Source organism: Pygocentrus nattereri, chromosome 2 (genome assembly GCF_015220715.1).
Source record: "Pygocentrus nattereri isolate fPygNat1 chromosome 2, fPygNat1.pri, whole genome shotgun sequence".
Lineage (NCBI taxonomy): Eukaryota > Metazoa > Chordata > Actinopteri > Characiformes > Serrasalmidae > Pygocentrus > Pygocentrus nattereri.
Genome location: NC_051212.1, coordinates 26421727 through 26440891, shown reverse-complemented (window position 1 = coordinate 26440891; position 19165 = coordinate 26421727). Strand labels below are relative to the sequence as shown.

At 41.0% G+C, this 19165-nt stretch overlaps 1 protein-coding gene across 1 annotated transcript; it reads right to left on the bottom strand.

The window, feature by feature from the left end:
• Positions 1-293: 293 nt before the first annotated feature.
• LOC108434603 (transmembrane protein 151B) lies at positions 294-19081 on the bottom strand. The gene is made up of 2 exons (XM_017709854.2): positions 18246-19081; positions 294-5293 (listed from the first exon to the last, which is right to left on the bottom strand). The coding sequence occupies exons 1-2, from the start codon at positions 18303-18305 to the stop codon at positions 3512-3514; spliced, it is 1842 nt and encodes a 613-aa protein (XP_017565343.1). The 5' UTR covers positions 18306-19081; the 3' UTR covers positions 294-3511.
• Positions 19082-19165: the final 84 nt, after the last annotated feature.

Sequence of the window (19165 nt, the reverse complement as noted above, 5' to 3'; positions counted from 1 at the left end):
TGATGATGTAGTACTAATGAAAATAAATATGAAAATACATATTTCTGACAGTGAGTAAAGATTTAGTGAACTGGGGAAAACCATACACCATGCCAATACAGTGTTCACTGGATTTCCCCATGGTGAAAATGTTTTGTCAGGCCAACTTTAAAAAAATAGTTAATGTGGTAACAAGCAATAAACTGTAAGCTCAAACACGTTGAATGAAAAAAATACAGTAAATAGTTAATATGAATAAAATTCTCTCCCACTTTTTACAGTGCATAGAAAACTAACATGACATAAGGCAAGGGTTTTCATTCAAGCAGTTTGATTTTATTATGTATCATCATGTCATGGTGATCATCAGTTATGATCATGTTAATCCTTCTTACAGGTCCATATCAAACCAACGAGTCATTGCTACCATACAACAATGTGCATCATTTGATGCTTGAGGCATTGAAGCAGTTGTTTGCTTGCTGATTGAGATTAGCTGATTTAAAGGGACTCACTGTACATGTCAGCCAGCCAATTCAGTCAAAACATACTGCATAACCACTAACAGTGAAATATTCAAAAAAGAAAAGAAAACAAACAACATTTCTCCACCACTCTACCCTTTCCATCAAATAAAGACATTCAGAACATTCTCTGAGAATGGAAAACGTTCTTCCTGCTGAGTTGCATATGGCTGTGGAAGCAATGGTGAAGTCAGTAAAATACAGCTTTAGGATTCTATTCTCTGTAACTGAAACTTCTTGAGATGATTTCTTCTTTAAAAACACCCACATACATAAACTCAAACCCAGCTGCTTGCCCCTGGTGTACCGACTCCACAGCCAGACATAACACACCTGAACTCTACTGACTGTTCTCATGGAAGGTCAGAGAACAGGTCTAATAACTCGGTTTACTTGCAGACTTTTACAAGTTTTTACAAGGTTTTACAGTCTGATGTTAGATTACAGACATTGTATCTGTGGAACACAGCTGTACAGAAAAACGTCTGTGGTATACTATACATTCTCAACCTGATTTACATGACCATGAAAATGTCACTGTTAATCAACATTCCAGTGGCAACACATAACATTCTGACAACATTGCAGGAACACACAATTTTTTCCAACTATAATACATACACACATACAAACTGGTGACAAATTAGAGGAAAAACATACATGACAGGAAAAATATAACCCTAACTCTAGATGCTTCCAGACAGGTATACTGCATGACACAATTATGCAATTAACATCCTACCATGTGCTGTGCCATGTAGAAAAATACCAAGAAGGCCCGGCTGAGCTTGATATTCTCCACAAGTGGGTGAGTGCATGTGTTATGCACCCCAAAAGAATGGCACCGCTTGACCCCTACATTTCTGTTCTGAAGGGAGTGGTTTCTGACCACCCCCCCATAGACAGGGTATTTAATGGTTTGATAAACATAAAAAAACAATGAATCATTCATCTTTACAGTCACCAGATCTCATCCCAATTGAGATCCCTATGGGAGATTTTGGACCAGCATGTTAGACACTCCCCACTACATCATCAAAACATCAGCTAAGGGAATAGCTTTTGGAAGAATGGTTATACTATCCCTCCAGTACAGTTCCAGAGACTGTTCTCCCAACACTTCACTAAGACACTTTACATTCGTTTTTCCTGTAATTTGTTGTCCATGTATGTATGTATATATGCATATAAATATTAAAATGAAATGTATTTTGCCAGTTTGTCTGTGTGGCAACCGCTGCATGGCACTAGGAAGTCTGTCTGGCCTGCAAGTTTTCTAATAAGAGAGCATGTGCTCTTTAGACTTTGGCATGTTCCAGACTATGGGTTGAAGAAAGATGAATGCCAGTGCTGAAATCTCAAGCTTAAAAGCATTGCACAGTGAATTGTATCTAGGTCAAACACATATTCAAATTATTCAACATTAGTTAAGATTTGGTAAATTAAATGGCTCACATACAGTATTTACATAGAGATGATATATTTAAAAATGTAACATAGTATTAATTACAGAACCACAAACCACTAGGAAGACATGAAGGCATTTGATATACAATATAAAGTTCCCAAAAATGGATATTGTGACTTCAGCATATTTGCATTTAAGATCAACTGACTTAAAATATGGCTTATGAGTGTGGTGCAAAAATAAAAGTGTCTGTTATGACTGTATGATAGATACAAAATATTTGTAGGCATTATATATATATAATTACTAGGAATCAGTGAGTTTTTCTTGGCACACTAACCCTCTTATTAATGATTAGCTATTTTATGCTCATGTGACATAACGAAGCCTATATCAGACAAATACAGAGGCTAAAATGGAAGGCAACGTGCTGTATGCTTGTAGTACCCATAATGCAATGTGTTCATGTGAGGCATTGTAGCAGAGCAAAGCCCTTTGTGAGGCAAAACTGGTGATGCACTAAAGAACGAATAAACTGTTATTAAAAAAAAAAGAATACAAACACAAAACGCATACAATTAATGTGCTTCATTATAAGCAAGAGGCGTGTGTAGTAAAGCTTCTGGCACAGAGAACACTCCAGATTTTTCTGCTTCTCAGATCACTAGCTTGAGCCATGTCATGTCCTGTTCCACATTCCTCACTGTAGGATTAGGAAATCTTGATCAAAGCTCTCCAACAGAAGTTAAACACTTCTTTCTGATGAACCAAAAAGTCCCAAAGCATGTCTAAAAGATCTTTAGATGTCCAGTATCAGCAACACAAGTATATTTGCATCGACTAAGACTCAGCAAATAACATGCAAATCAGATTATTTCCAGAGGAGGCAACAGTGGCTGAGGATCTAAGACTAGACTAACAGTCTGGATAGATGAAGGTCGGAAACATGGTCACAGTGTTTCCATTTTGTCCTATCAGCTGAAAAACAGGAAACACTGTATTTGTAGGTATAGTTAGCATTTAGGCATAAGCAGTTATGCTACATGCACAGCCTGACAAGTCTAATCTCAGGTAATTTTGTTAAACTTGAATATGTAAAACCAAAATTTTGGTCCTATGGTATTTGTGATGCTGTCTTGTCTTTACCTCTGAAAGACATGCTGGGAAATTTAGTGCTGCTTTATCTTCCTCTGTCTAACCACTGGATTATATGGTTTTAGAAATCTGTTGCTCTTTGTATCTGGCTTCACTCAGTCTTGCATAGATATCTTTAGTCCTCATCAGGATTCACTGCTTTCCTGTCTTTTTGTTGGTTCATGCACCTTTATGCATCTGGAATTGTTCCATTGCCCTCACAATGAGTTGTTTTGCAAAGGCATAGTAGTAATCATCTTGATATGATAGCATCACTGCCAGTACTCTTTACAACAGTTAATCTGACGCAACACTACAAGGTGAAAGATCCACCCAAATCATATTCCTCTTCAAAGCCTAAGTCTGTCTGGTCCTACAGGTTTCATTTGCTATGGAAAATACAGGACTACCTTTGTCTTTATTTAGCCATCCTGCTATTTCTCATTTTTAGGTCAAATTCTCTTCTTTAGGACATGTCCTCTACTGAATGACAACTCTCCTCTCCATGCACTATTAACACCGGGAAAAAAAAAGCATCCTGATATGGAGGAGGGCGATCTCTTTCTCCCTCTCTCGCTTCCTCTCCTTCACCTTCCTCATGTTGCTCCCCTACCTCCTCCTCTCTGTCCCCACCTTCCTCCCTTGCCTCATCATTTCCCTCTACTTCTTCCTCATCCCCCTCTCCACCCTCCAGTACTCCTCTGCTTTCCTCATCTTGTCTCGACCCCAAACCAAGGAACCCTCCACCTCCACCTCCCCCTCCACCAGCAGTCACTTCTTCCCCTCTCCCCCCTAGTCCTCCACCCACACTGCGGGAATGAAACAGTGAAGTGGGCCGTGAGGCCTGGAGGCGTCCCAGGGAAAAGCCGCTCCTGCTCAGAACCAGTCTCCCTGGACCCCCAGTAACACCTCCCACTCCTCCAGCCCTCATACCAGCCACGGTGCTGCTTAGCAAGGTAGCCGTTGGGCCTCTCAGCCTGGAAGGGAGTGAGGCGCTGCTAGTGGATCGCCGACAGCGAGGGCAACTTTGAAGCAGGTAAGCTGAAGTGAAAGCAACGGGCAGCGTCGGGCCACCCCCGACAGAGTTTGAGCCAGCCGGAGGAGGGTTGGTGCCCTGGTTGCCATCCAAGCCAGGATCCATCAGCAGAGCCTCTGAATAGCTGGGAACCATCTGCTGATTGCAGCGAATGTGCCACTCCAGCTCTGTCATGTCAACAGTGTTGACTCGAGAGATGGCGCGATAGCTTGATCCAATGCCCCCTCCATTTCCGTTCTCATTTATCCCTCCATTCTCATTTCCATCCCCTCTGCCACTGTCATCTCCATCCCCAAACAGCTTCTCAACATGGTAGTGCACATACGCAGTACGATACTCTGCAACAACGCGTAGCGGCCAGGAGAGCAGCAGAGCTGAAGCGAGCCAGAACACCCTCCGACGGGCATACCAGGGCTGGCGTGCAGGGTCAGGGAAGGCCAGCATGTGCTCGCGGAAGTCCACATTCTTTAGGTGCATTCCCTCCCGTGCCTCCATATAGTCGTCCAGGCCCTCATTTTCACCAAAGAAGCGTGCCCGCTGCGTGAGGTAGGCGGCCTCTGCCCGAGCACTGGAGAAGCTGAAGCACTTTGTGAAGCGTAGTCGCACTGCTGGGTGATCCATGAGGCCTCTTAGCTCCTTTGAGACATCTTTAACACCAAGCCTCGCATAGTCAAACTCAGAGCTTGCTGCATGCGTGTTGACACGCTCGTGATACACTTGTGTGGTGGTGTAGGCATCGCCATTCCGGTAGCGTGTCACCTGTCTGGTCCTTCGCACATAGTGGTAGCTGATGGCTTTCCACCAGATGCATGGCGTGGCCTGTTGAAGACGCTGCACGCGTTCATACACCTCTGCAACCTCGGCTTGAGCCAGCATGGCAGTCTTAGAATAGCAGTGCCAGCACTCCACCAAATACACCACATACAGCATGGCCAGGAAGGCCAGAGGAATGTAGATGTATCCACTTGAGCAGGGACTGTCCAGAGCCAGCTCGTCTGGGCTGAAAGCAATAGCAGCAGCAGAAGTTGTGGATGGGTCCCCAGGCTCCATGACTGCGGCGATAGGCTCTGTAGAGGCTAATACTGGAACCTTGCATAACCCGCACCATGCCAGGGTACCAAAACAGCCATACATAAGCAGTGTGAGGAGCAGACACTTCCAGTGAGACTCCCGACACAGAGAGCTGGCCAGGGACTGCTTCACTGGACGCTGCTGCAGAGTAGGGATACAGAGAGAAGAGGAGAGAAATGATCAATATATCAGTAACTACATAGCAAAGTTAAGTAAGTTAAAATGAATCACTGCTAGTGTTGAATCAGTTTTCACAGAACTAGAACAGGCTTGTTGTACTGCTGCACATGTGAATAACTCTGGATGGTGGAATGATGAAAACTACAATTGTACTTTTTCGTCTCTCATTATAGAGATTAGTCAATTTACATCTAAAGAGCAATTTGTTATCAAATCAATTAATGAAATTAATGAAAATTAGTTAATGAGTTAGTTTCTCCCCCCTATTTACAGAATCTGGATATCCAATCCATGGTAAGTATATGTACAAGAGTTCTGGAAATCTGCTCTTGGAGGGCTTAGCTTCAGAACAGTTTGGTGGTTTCCCTGGTCAAACATTCCAGATTCAACACGTCTGTTCAGGTGTAGAATGTGTGTTAGAGCAGTCACTGAACTGTGCTTGAACAGTGTTTTCATAATTTTTATTTGTCCTGATCATTGAAGAACAGAGTAAAAGGGGGCTAACAAATTATGCATAAAGCAGATGTATTACAGTCTGTAAATGTAGAATTACAAAGTTCTCCTAAATTATATATGTATATGTACACACACACACACACACACACACACACACACAAACACACACAGTGCCTCTTCAACCCCCTGCAGATTTTGCAGGTTTACACATTTGGAGTTAACTTAGCATTGTAAAATTTCGATAGTAGATGGGCCTGGACATGTCAAATGCACTGCAGCAAAAAATTGTTATTCCTCTGTTTATTAACTTTTAAAAATTTTGCACGTTTGTGCAATTGTTATTCAACCCCTCAAACCACCAGAATACTGTTTGGTTCACTCAAGTATTAAGAAGTAATTGAAGAATTAAGAACTATGAGCTTCACATGCTTGGATTAATTATCTGTTTTTTCCCACCTTTTCTGACTAGACTATAAAAGCCCCTACCGAATCAAGTTAACAGCACACATACATGGTCAATATGGGAAAGACTAAGGAGCATTCCAAGGCCATCAGAGACAAAATCGTTGAAGGCTGGCAAGGGGTACAACACCCTTTCCAAGGAGTTGGGCCTTTCTGTGTCCACCGTTGGGAGCATCATCTGGAAGTGAAAGGCTTGAGACTGCTGTTAACCTTCCATGGCCTGGACAGCCTTTCAAAGTTCCCTCCCATGCTGATGGTCAAAAAGGAGGGAGCTCTGGGAAGATTTCATGGCGGTGGGGACATTCGTTTCAATAAAGACCACAAGGAATATACTCAAACGCAATGGTTTCCATTCCAGGCGAGCCCATAAGGTACCTTTACTTTCACAGCGTCATGTCAAGGCCCGTCTAAAGTTTGCTCATGATCACTTGGAGTACTGGTTCACGGTTCTCTGGTCTGATGAGACCAAGATCTTTGGTGCCAACCATACCAGAGGCATTTGGCGAGAGGATGCCACTGCATACAACCCCAAGAATACTATCCTTACAGTCAAGCATGGTGGTGGCAGCACCATGCTGCGGCGGGGCTGCTTATCAGCCAAGGGGCCTGGCCATCTGGTCCGCATCCACGGGAAGATGGATAGCACAGCCTACCTGGAGATTTTGGCCAAAAACCTCTGCTCCTTCATCAAGGATCTTAAGATGGGTCGTCATTTCATCTTCTAACAAGACAATGACCACAAGTACACGGCCAAGAAAACCAAGGCCTGGTTAAAGAGGGAAAAGACCCCTGACCTTAACTCAATTGAAAACTTGTGGAAGGAGCTCAAGATCAAAGTCCACAAGAGATGCCCAAAGAAGCTAGACAACTTGAAGAAGATCTGCATGGAGGAGTGGGCCAAGATTATTCCAGAGACCTGTGCCGGCCTGATCAGGTCTTATAAAAAACGAATAATAACTGTAATTGCAAACAAGGGTTATTCCACAAAATTTTAAACCTAGAGGTTGAATAACAATTGATCGTTATTTTTATGTTTAAAATGCATTATAATGTAATTGGGCAACTTATATTTTTTGTTTGTAATATTTAGGCATCTTTTAATAAATGCTACTCTTGTTCAAACCCCTTCTTTTAATAGATTAATCTTTGACTCTAATGCTGATTGCACAAAGCACCAGGTTTACCGATGAAGTAAGACCCCTTTTTTTTTGTTTAAAAAACTAGAACTTGGCTGCTGAGCTAGCCAACAGGCTAAACAGGAGCTGTTTGAGATTCTGCCCCAGCGTGAGAAAAGTGGCATCGTCAGACTGGCAGAAAAAGACTTGCAGTAGTAATTTGGTTATCAAAAAGTACTTACAAACTGAAAGTATTTGCATTAAACAGTGTTATGTTACATATGTACATATGCTCACTGTCATACAAAAAAGTTTTAGAAAATCATAAAATGTCTGTAGTTTATAATGATCGGCGACTGAACATTCTTCTCCTCATTCAGCTGTCAATTAGTGCATAACAACAATACCACACTCTAAAGGAATTACATTACTTGCTGGAATACCTGTTTATGTTGATTATTATTAATAATAGCTTAAATAATTATCTAAAACATTGTGTAATTTAATATATTTTATGTTGCCCGCTGTTTTATAAAAGCAGTTGAGGCAGTGGGTCACTGTGATTATCATGGGGAAGGAGTTTTAGAACAAGATTAAATCACAGTAACCCTTGGCCTCTCATAGTTTACTGTTTTACTGTATCATTAAAGTGGGTTGTAGAGAGAGAATTTTTTTTTCTTAAGTGAAAACGTAATTTTCAACTGTTGGAGCAAGAAGGTCTCCCTTAATGTTAATGATTTTAATCTTCTTCTTCTTCTTTCGGCTGCTCCCTTTAGGGGTCGCCACAGCGGATCATCTGCCTCCATCTACTGCCTCCTCTACTTTCACACCAACCATCACCATGTCCACCTTCACTACATCCATAAACCTTCTCTGAGGTCTACCTCTTCTCCTTCTACCTGGCAGCTCCATCTCCAACATTCTTTGCTCAATATATCCACTACTCCTCCTCAACACATATCCAAACCATCTCAACCTGACCTCTCTGGCTTTATCTCCAAACTGCTCCACCCTCACGGTCCCTCTGATCTGCTCATTTCTAATCTTGTCCAGCTTTGTCACTCCCAACGAAAATCTCAGCATCTTCATCTCCGCCACCTCCAGCTCAGCCTCCTGTCTTTTAGACAGAGCCATAGTCTCCAAACCACACATCATAGCAGGACACACTACTGTCTTGTAAACCTTCCCTTTCACTCTTGCTGCTATCCTTCTGTCACACATCAACCCTGACATCCATCTCCACCCACTCCATCCTGCCTGCACCCTCGTCCTCACCTCTTTTTTGCACTGTCCATTGCTCTGGATGGTTGACCCAAGATATTTGAAGTCATCCACCTTTACGACCTCTACTTCTTGCATCTTCACCTTTACACCTGCCTCCCTCTCATTCACACACGTGTATTCCGTCTTGTCTCCACTGACCTTCATTCCTCTCCTCTCCAGTGCAAACCTCCACCTCTCCAGATTCTCTTCCACCTGCTCTCTACTCTCACCACAGATTACAATGTCATCTGCAAACATCATGGTCCATGGAGCTTCCCGCCTGACCTCATCTGTCAACCTGTCCATCACCACTGCAAACAAGAAGGGGCTCAAAGCTGATCCCTGATGTAACCCTACCTTCACCTTGAAACCATTTGCCACTCCAACTGCACACCTCACCACTGTCTCACTATCCTCATAAATTTTAATGATTTTAATATAGACGCAAAAATGTACACTGGCTAGCTAGCATTCAAATAAAAATTTCTATGAAAAACATACTTATTAAATCATCTTCAGTTGAGACCAGCTCAAACTAATAAAAAATATATTTTTGGCTCTTTCTCTCCTTAAAAATGTGATTGGACCGCAGGTTAGATTCACCTCTGAGAAAGAGTCAGAAATTGAAAATGTAGTGCTGCAGGAAGTAAGAGTTTATTAACTTGTTAAAATCCAACTATGTAACATCATCGTACTGTGTTAAAGATCTACACTCATGTTTCTTGATGATAATAATAAAGTACTTTGATGTCCTTCTATTCTGTCAGCTCCAGGCACAAATGATCAACAATGCACTTCTGAGTGCTGCTAAGAAACATCCTACCACATTTTAACAAACACAGTAAAGGACTATCACATTTAGGACCAATCACAGATTGACAAAGAGTGCAGGGAAAAGGGTATGTTAACTGCTACTTGCAGCTGTTCTTGTACAATTTATTGGACTACTACTGTTTATTTTCTGAATTCAACATATCTGGGGGAAAAAAACTAATAAAAATATATGTGACCTGTGCAAAAGATTTGGCATGTTCCATGTTCCAACATGTCAACCTTCAAAAATAGATAGAAATTGTGGAATAAAATACAGAAAATACCATATTTCTTTCTTTAAATCTATCAAATGCAGGTATTTTAATCATTTGTTTATGTAACCACAACAATTTGCTTTGATGTTTACTATGAGTAACCTGACTTTTCACCTGAGGTTTTCTTCAGATTCTTTTTCATAATGGCTAGCATACGAATAATTTGAAGAAGTTGTAATTGTCCTAATATAGTCATAAAAGACGTCTTTTTAATCTAAATCATGTAAACACAAATTCACAGCAGACTAAAAACAAGACCAGCCACACATTCTTGAGTCAAGAGAGAAGGCTTTCTGCTGCCACCCAGTGTGACAGTCAATAAAAGCACTATACCCGTCCCAGAGAGAGGGAGACGCAGAGTTCACTAACTCTTTCACTTTCTCTCCATCTCTAATGGCTCACAGAGGGCCTTCAGCAGTACAGTATACTACATGATAATAAATAGAAAAAAACAACTGCATACACAACATTGCTTGTATATTCACAAATCTATTATTTACATAAATTGTGACATCTCTGAATGTTAGCCAAGTCATTTTTTACTGCAGATGCACGGAAAGTTCATATTTCAATTATAAACTACTAAATTACTTTAAAAACATAAAATAAAATGTATTTTATTGAATGTCATATTAATAGTAAGTAAACAGTGATAGACTGTCTGTGTCTGTCTGTCTGCCCTGCGATGGACTGGCGACCTGTCCAGGGTGTATACTGCCTTCCGCCCGAAGACTGCTGGGTTAGGCTCCAGCATCCCCCCGCGACCCTGATGGAGAAGCGGCTTAGAAAATGGATGGATGGATGGATGGATAAACAGTGATACTGAAGAGAGTGAAGATGATATTGATTCTCACATTATTCTTCTGGATAATCTATTTTGGTCATTGCATTAATCAGTATAGTCCATATAATCTTAAACAAGGACTGGTATAATTATACCACTGCTTATGATACAGCTGATACTGTACATCTATTCTTACCAAAACAGAAGCCCTAGAATATTATTTTTTAGTGTTTGTGTTGTTTTCTCTTTTGTTTTCTGAATCTTCATTACAAGAACTGATATTTGTCTCTAATATCTTGAACTCTATAGCAACGAATGAGCAATTGCAAGTACGGGTAGTCATGTTTACTCACAATTTACATAAAGGTATAGCAGTATAGCTGCTTTGTCCAAGGGAAAGACCTGTGTGTGCTCACTCACACTCACTCTCTCATACAGTTCTCTTTTAGTATATTTAGCTCAGCTAATCTTGCTTTGATGAGTTATTTGATTAGTTAGTTATTTCTTTGGTCCTATTTAAGATTTTTTGTCTCAGTTAAGTTACTGAGTTTTAACAGTCTGTTCATGCAGATATGCTGAGATGTAGAGATAATCTTTCTAATTTATTCTTGCCAGCCTTACATCAGTTCCCTTTATTCTTTTTATTCATTTTTTTCTTTCCTAATGCTTAGTTAACTTTAACTAAGCTTATACACACAAAACCTGAAGATAACTTCCACAGATTTTCATAATTTTCTTCATAATTTAATAGCTGAATTGTAAACGTCATTCAGTGATTTGATGTGAAATAGTTCATTGTAGAAAAACTTACTGACTCAGATTTATTCACATTGATGGTGATAGGAACCAAGGTTTGTGATATCTATGATGCAAAAAAAATATAAAATTTATGTACTATCCAAAACAACCAAAAAAATCTAAATGTGTCTCTTTTATATGTTATATATGTTTTATGTTTTATAAGTTATGTTGAAGGTGGCTCTGCCATTTTCACAAAAACAATGTCTCCGGCATCAGACAGTGTATACAGAACCATTCATGCAATAACTTCCTGAGAAGTAGCTTTTAGAGGCATTAAATTCTTGAGATGTCTGGTTCCTATCACCCCCACAGTGAACAATTCTAACTGGTAAGTTTATCTAAAATGGAGCATTTTATATCAACCCGTTTAGAATGAATGTTTCCATCTTTACACTTTAAGTATACAGAAATTTTGACAAATTGGGGATTCTCCCTTTAAGTCCCTTCAGTAATATTCATGTATAATAATTTACCCCCTAAATCATGCAGCACACTAATATTTCATCAGTATTTTTCATTTCATTATTATGACTATCTAACTGTAATACAGCTGGCCAAGCAGCTATAAATATAATCTCCACTAGCAAGCTAATCAGCTTGCTATGTTTCCTGATGTTATTTCGGCTTTGAAGTGAGCCTGTCAGCAATTTCACTTGAAAGGAAATATGAATAAAGCCATAACGTTATTTCATTAGAAGCAATGAAGAGGTGCAAAGCATGAATGACTGGTCCTAAGCAGATGGACACAAGAAACCAAAACGCTTTTTAATGATGGCCCAGCACTTACTATTTCTGTATAGTATTGATTGAGTCCTTTGAAAATGTCTTTCAACTTATCACCTTAGTGAACCTGGAAAATGCATTCTAGCATTCTACAACCCCAATTCCAGTGAAGTTGGGACATGGGGGTAAAACATAAATAAACAACAAATAAACTAAATAAACTACAAAGACAAGATATTTAATGTTCAAACAGATAAACTTTATTGTTTTTTGCAAATATTCACTCATTTTGAATTTGATGCCTGCAACACGTTCCAAAGAAGTTGGGACAGGGGCAACAAAAGACTGGGAAAGTTGAGGAATGCTAAAAAAAAAATCTGTTTGGAACATTCCACAGGTGAACAGGTTCATTGGAAACAGGTCAGTGCCATGATCGGGTATAAAGGGATCATCCCTGAAAGGCTCAGTCGTTCAAAAGCAAAGGATGGGGTGAGGTTCACCACTTTGTGAACAACTGCGTGAACAAATAGTCCAACAGTTTAAGAACAACGTTTCTCAATGTGCAATTGCAAGGAATTTAGGGATTTCATCATCTACAGTCCATAATATCATCAAAAGATTCAGAGAATCTGGAGAAATCTCTGCAAGTAAGCGACAAGGCAGAAAACCAACATTAAATGCCCGTGACCTTCGATCCCTCAGGTGGCACTGCATTAAAAACCGACATCATTCTGTAACAGATATTACCACATGGGCTCAGGAACACTTCAGAAAACCACTGTCAGGGAACACAGTTCGTCACTCCATCTACAAGTGCAAGTTAAAACTCTGTCATGCAGAGCTTTGGAGCAACATATGCTGCCATCCAAGCAACGTCATTTTCAGGGACGTCCTGCTTATTTCAGCAAGACAATGCCAAGCCACATTCTGCACGTGTTACAACAGCGTGGCTTCATAGTAAAAGAGTGCGGGTACTAGACTGGCCTGCCTGCAGTCCAGACCTGTCTCCCACTGAAAATGTGTGGAGCATTATGAAGCGCAAAATACGACAACAGAGACCCCGGACTGTTGAGCAACTGAAGAATGGGAAAGAATTCCACGTACAAAGCTTAACAAATAGTGTCCTCAGTTCCCAAATGCTTATTGAGTGTTGTTAAAGGAAAGGTGATGTAACACAGTGGTAAACATGCCCCTGTCCAAACTTCTTTGGAAGGTGTTGCAGGCATCAAATTCAAAATGAGTGAATATTTGCAAAAAACAATAAAGTTTATCCGTTTGAACATTAAATATCTTGTCCTTGTAGTGTATTCAATTGAATGTAGGTTGAAAAGGATTTGCAGATCATCATATTCTGTTTTTATTTGTTTTACACAACGTCCCAACTTCATTGGAATTGGGGTTGTATAATGTTAAGCAGGAACTGCTGCTTAAATCTTCATTCTGTTACATTTTTAGTTCAAAGACTTCAAAAAAAGGAGGAGACAAATCAGATTTAAAGCAGCAAATGCACATTTGCAGATCCTCTCACATTAGCCATCCCGCAAAAGCGAGTCTCATATACTCAAGAATCACAGAAGTGCATTAAAACTTACAACGCATTAAGATGAGCAAATCAATGAATAACAAGCATATGCAAGATAGAGAGCGCAAAGGAGAGAGAGAAAGAGAGAGAGAGAGAGAGAGAGAGAGATCATATCAGAGTGATGCAAGTGTCCTAGCCACTTCCAGATGCCCTGTCAGCATCTGTTTTCTTCGTTCATCTTTTCTCTCCCCGGCTATAGAGAGTTGTATAGGCTTTCCAGCTTTTGAAGCATCACTGTTTCTCTCTTTCTTTCTCCTCTGTCCTATTCTCTGAAAAGGTGAGGCAAGAAGTCATACAACAAATTAATGATTCAAACTACTCCACACAACCAAAATAGGGCAGCACTCTCCATTTGTACTAGCTACAAAACTCTATAGACGCTGTATTCTGCCTCCCCCTCATCACCCTGTCTCTGTGTCAATTGATTTTAGTGTAACAGGACACAGGAGTTTAACTCAGCAACTACTCTGAATGGGGGTGGGACTGGGGAGGTTCAGAGAGAGAGAGTGAAGGAGAGAGAAAGAGTGTATACTACAAAGCACAATAGTTTCTGTAAATTTTACAGTAAACAACTGACAGAAGTTTCCAATTTAAGAATAATGATGCAATTACATAATACAGTAGTCTGCTTTGCATAGCTTTTTTACAGTGACATACTAGCAGCAGAGCTTCTACAACTCCATTTCCAAAAACACTGGGACACTGTGCAGAAAATACATAAAAACAGAATGCAAAGATCTATAAATCATGTAAAGCATATTTTTAAAGGAAAATATTACAAAGACAACATATCAAATGTTGAAATTGAGAAATTTTATTGTTTTTTGAAAAATGTATAGCCATTTTTAATTTAATGCCAAACACAGTGTTTGGGAACTGAGGAGACCAACTGCTGTATTTTTGAAAGTGAAATGTTTCCCATTCTTGTTTGATGTGATATAAGCTGCTCAACAGTTCGTGGGCTCATTGGTCATATTTTTCCTTTAGTAATGCACCAAATGTTTTCAGTGGGTGATAGATTTGGACTGCAGGCAGCCTAGTATAACAACCAGACTCTTTCAGAAGAGCAATGATGGTTGTAATACACGCAGAATGAGGTTTGGCATTGTCTTACTGAAATAATGAAGGCCTTCCCTGAAAAAGACGTCATCTGGATGGCAGCAGATGTTGCCAAAACACATATATGTTGTTCAGCTTTAATGGTGCCTTCACAGATGTGCATGTCTCCCATGCCATGTGCACTAATGCACCCCTATACCCTCATGAATACTGGCTTTTGAACTGTGCAGTGATCACAAGCTAAGTGGTCTTTAGCCCGGAGGACCCGGCATCCATGATTTCCAAAAAAGAATTTCAAATGTTAATTTGTCAGCCCATAGGACAGTTCTCCACTTCCCCTCAGTCCATTTTAAATGAGCTCAGGCCCAGAGAAGGTGGCAGTGTTTCCGGATCCTGTTAATATGTTTTCTTCTTTGCATTTTGGAGTTTTAAGTTGCATTTGTGGATGCAGTGACAAACTGTGTTCACAGACAGTGGTTTTCAGAAGTGATGGAGTCCATGCAGTGATTTCCACCACAGAATCACATCTGTTTTTAATGCAGTGCCACCTGAGGGCCCAAAGATCACGGGCAGCAAATACTGGTTGTTGGCCTTGTCCCTTGCATTCAGAGATTATTCCAAATTATCTGAATCTTTAAATGTTATTATACGCTGTAAATGAGGAAAAGCTAAAGTTCTTTGCTATTTTATATTGGGAAACGTTATTCTTGAACTGTTACACTATGTGATCATGCAGTCTTTCACAGAGCGGTGTACCACTCCGCATCTGTACTTCTGCAAGACTCAGCTTTTCTGGGATGCTCATTTACCCATTCATGTTACTGACTTATTGCCAATCAACCACCAGGTGTTTTTAACTTTACTGTCCTTTTGTTTCCCCATCACAATTTTTTTGGAACATGTTGTTGGCATCAAATTCAAAATGGGCATATATTTTTCAAAAAACAGTAGCATTTCTTCCTTTCAACATTTGATATTTTGTCGTTGTACCATTTCCAATGAAACAGGATTTAAATGATCTGAACATCATTGCATTTTGTTTTTATTTACATTTTGCACAGCATCTCAACTATTTCGGAGATGGGGTTGTATATTTATCATTTTATTATTAGAATTAGCTAGTTACAGTTTTTTAAAGACATATTTTAACACATCTTATGGGGAAGAACAAGATGATGAAATAACAATAATTAACAGAAACTTGTAACCAGTGCTACAGACTGCCTAAGACTGCACAAATCAGCTGTCACTTTCCCAATGTTTCTGTTGTAAACTTACAGAAATTTTTTTTCCAAGTGTAAGGAATCTGTTTTATATCAGAAATGTAATTCGGAGAGCCTCAGATTCAAGCTTAGTCTGGCTTTGTCCAGTGCTGCATGTCTGCTGGTTTAATTGAAGTCTTTATTTAGCATGAAAACCAGAGACTTCCTTTGATCTGACATTATTTGATCTGGCATCCTGCAGACTGCAGAGAAAGACAAATGGAAGACAGAGGACAAACAACAGAGGAACCAAAGATAGTTAAACAGAGAGACAGAAAACTGTGCCCTGGGGAACAATACTAGAGGTGCAGTGATACACTCAGATCAAGATTTGGCTTATTCACGAAACTGGGTTTACATTTTGTTGTTCTCACAATGTTTTAACTATAATCATGTTGTTAACTATAATCATTCTGCTGCACAGCTTCCTAACAACACTAGAACTGGTAATCAGCAGGAGGAGGAGGAGTTGTTGCTGGAACGAGTTGTTGATTTCTTATGATTGTTCGGAAACCTTGGTATTCAATAAATGCAACTGCAAGTCTAAGGTTTTACCAAAAACTCTCTTTTTGTCTTTACTGCTGCAGTCCTCTTGAACGTAGATCAGATTTTTGTGTTCTCAGAAAAACACTGACACAATTCTGGTGTGCTGTGGAACAGCTAACACTGGACTCTGCATCTGTAGTGCAATGGCCAGTAAAGCCTCTTCAAATTAAAGACCAGATTTTGCTTGCTGCATTGAAACAGAACAACCAACATTTAAACAGCACATACAAAGCAAAATTAGCCTGAATGATGCAGTCGTTTTAACTGCATTGGGAAATCAAAGCTAAAGGGAAAATATGCACTTTGTAAAATCTGCAGGCATGCTGTAGAAACTGCAGCGTTATAGGACTTGGAGAGGTTTGACATTAAAATATTGATCAGAGTGAAAAGCAGACTGCATACAGCCCTCAAGACAAATTAATACACACAAATAATAATAATAATAATAATAATAATAATAATAATAATATTAAAACACTGACAGCCCTACTATAAAGATGGCAATGATGGCAATTAGAGACCAAAAGTAAAAATGTATTTACAGTCTTGTGCAAAATTTGGGTGCCCTTGGTCCCATTACCTTCTGACTTACTGAGGTTAGACTGACAGGCGTGTTAATACAATGTCTATTCTGCAAAATGTTCATCATCAGAATTTTGCACTGAATAAACAGTCTAAATAAATAAATAGCACACCCCAGTCTTTCACTACTTAAAACACTGGCAATATGGTGCTATACGTTACATTACCCTAAATGAATAAATAAAAAAAGATGACAGTTACTGTCACACGCCGTGTCACTGACATACATCCATCTCCTTTATTCAGTTCACCGCCCAGAACTAAACTGGACAAACCCGTTCACTTGAGCTCCCTCCGCCCAGCAGAGCACAGGAGAGAAACGCTCTCTTCGGCTCCTTTGAGAGTGACAGATTTTACGCACAGCAATGAGCCTGGTTATCCCCTTTGGCCTCTCATTTAATGGGGTGACGGTAAGAAAAACAGAGTCAGAGTTCGCCGAGGAGGGCGTGAGGATTCGCTGCGCATGCGCACTTGCAGACGCTCACGCTGAAAGACTTCACAGATTCACTACAAGCAACGCCGTTAATAGGTCGGACCCTTCCCGTCTGCCCTGCCCCTCTGGCTCAGCGATATTCTTACTCGTGAGCCAGAAAACAAGCAGGCTGTGTTATGGAGAGAGGGGAGCGCAGCTGAGGCTGGTAAAGAGAGATGGAGAGATATGGCTAATGGCAGCGCATTCACGGCTCACTGCAATGCAGAAGCGGCGAGAAGGCAGAACAATCACATGCTGGAGGAGATGCAGACACGTATTCAGACCATTTCAACTACTATCCTCCATTTATCCTCACCCAGTTAAGCTGAGGGCTGAATATAGGCCTGCGCCGATCTGCCGAGGATGGCAACGGAGCACTGCGTGTAATACTTTCTGACATCAGAGCAGTTTTGAGTTTTGACTGTAATTCAGCACGAACCCAGAGATGGGGACAGGTCAATATACACTGCACTCTTAGGGACATATCTGTGGGGGTAGTATCATTTCTCTCGCTCGCTTTTATGCTTTTCTCCTCACATTACATTCCTGTAGCGCTGCCTTACAGCAGTGCATATCTGAGTATAGCTGTATTAACCTGCTGACTGTCTGAATCCACTCTAAGTCTTTCATAGCAAGCCTGTAGTATTACTGTAGCTCTCCATCATAAGCGGGTCGTCACATTCATGCATGTCCCGTTCGCAAAATGAGCCCGTCTCACCTCCTCCCGTGCAGCCCCGTTCAGGATGGGCTCCTCTCCGTCTCCCGTTGCCTCTTGCATTTTCTCCAGCCAGAGCTGCCTCTGCTCCGGCTCCCTTCCCTCCTGCCTCCTTCACCCCATCCGTGGCCTCGTTAGTCGAGCCGCGTTAACCAGCGGAGCCAAACGGCGCGATAAACAGCCGCCCGCACGTCCACTCTCTCCTTTCTTTCTTATTCCCTCGCCCTTCACACGATCCGCAGCAGCAACCTTTCCCAAATTAGTCCACGGCTCACAACCATTTCACCCAGTTTCTTCGCTCCCGTCCCGATCTGACGGTAAGGTATCCAGAGATGATGCAGACATGGAGGTGAGACTGTTTGTCTGCGCTTTCACTCACCAGACTCACCAGCAGACGAGGGCAAGGCTCGATATAAACGAGATTTAAAGAGAACAGCAGCAGCAGCAGCGCTACCGCGGACCTCCAGCTGGACACGTCCACAACACCTCTTCTACCCCTTTTAGGAGCACGTAAAAGACTCGAATTGTTTTCGTCGACGTGCCGCTCTCCTTGAGGGCGACTCAGAGGACGTCATCAGTCATCAGGGCTCCCCACGAGGAGGCACCGAGGCTTCCTCCTGAACACCCCCACTTACACACACACACACACACTGTCGTCATCCACCTGGATTCGCAAACTCGAACAGTCTATTGCAGCCAAGATCTCCGTGCACTACAACTGCCCAGCTAATGCCATTAGCTATTTTGCACCTCTGCAATGATGTGCTTCAGTGATTAGGAGCAGCTGCACTCAGCGGGTTTCTCTGGTTAATACATCATGGGATGGCAAATTGGTAAATGGATTGCAAACATAATGAAAATGAAGCACAATGCAAAGCAGAAACCACTTTCAACCCCTCCCCTCCAGTGCTTGTGCTAAAACT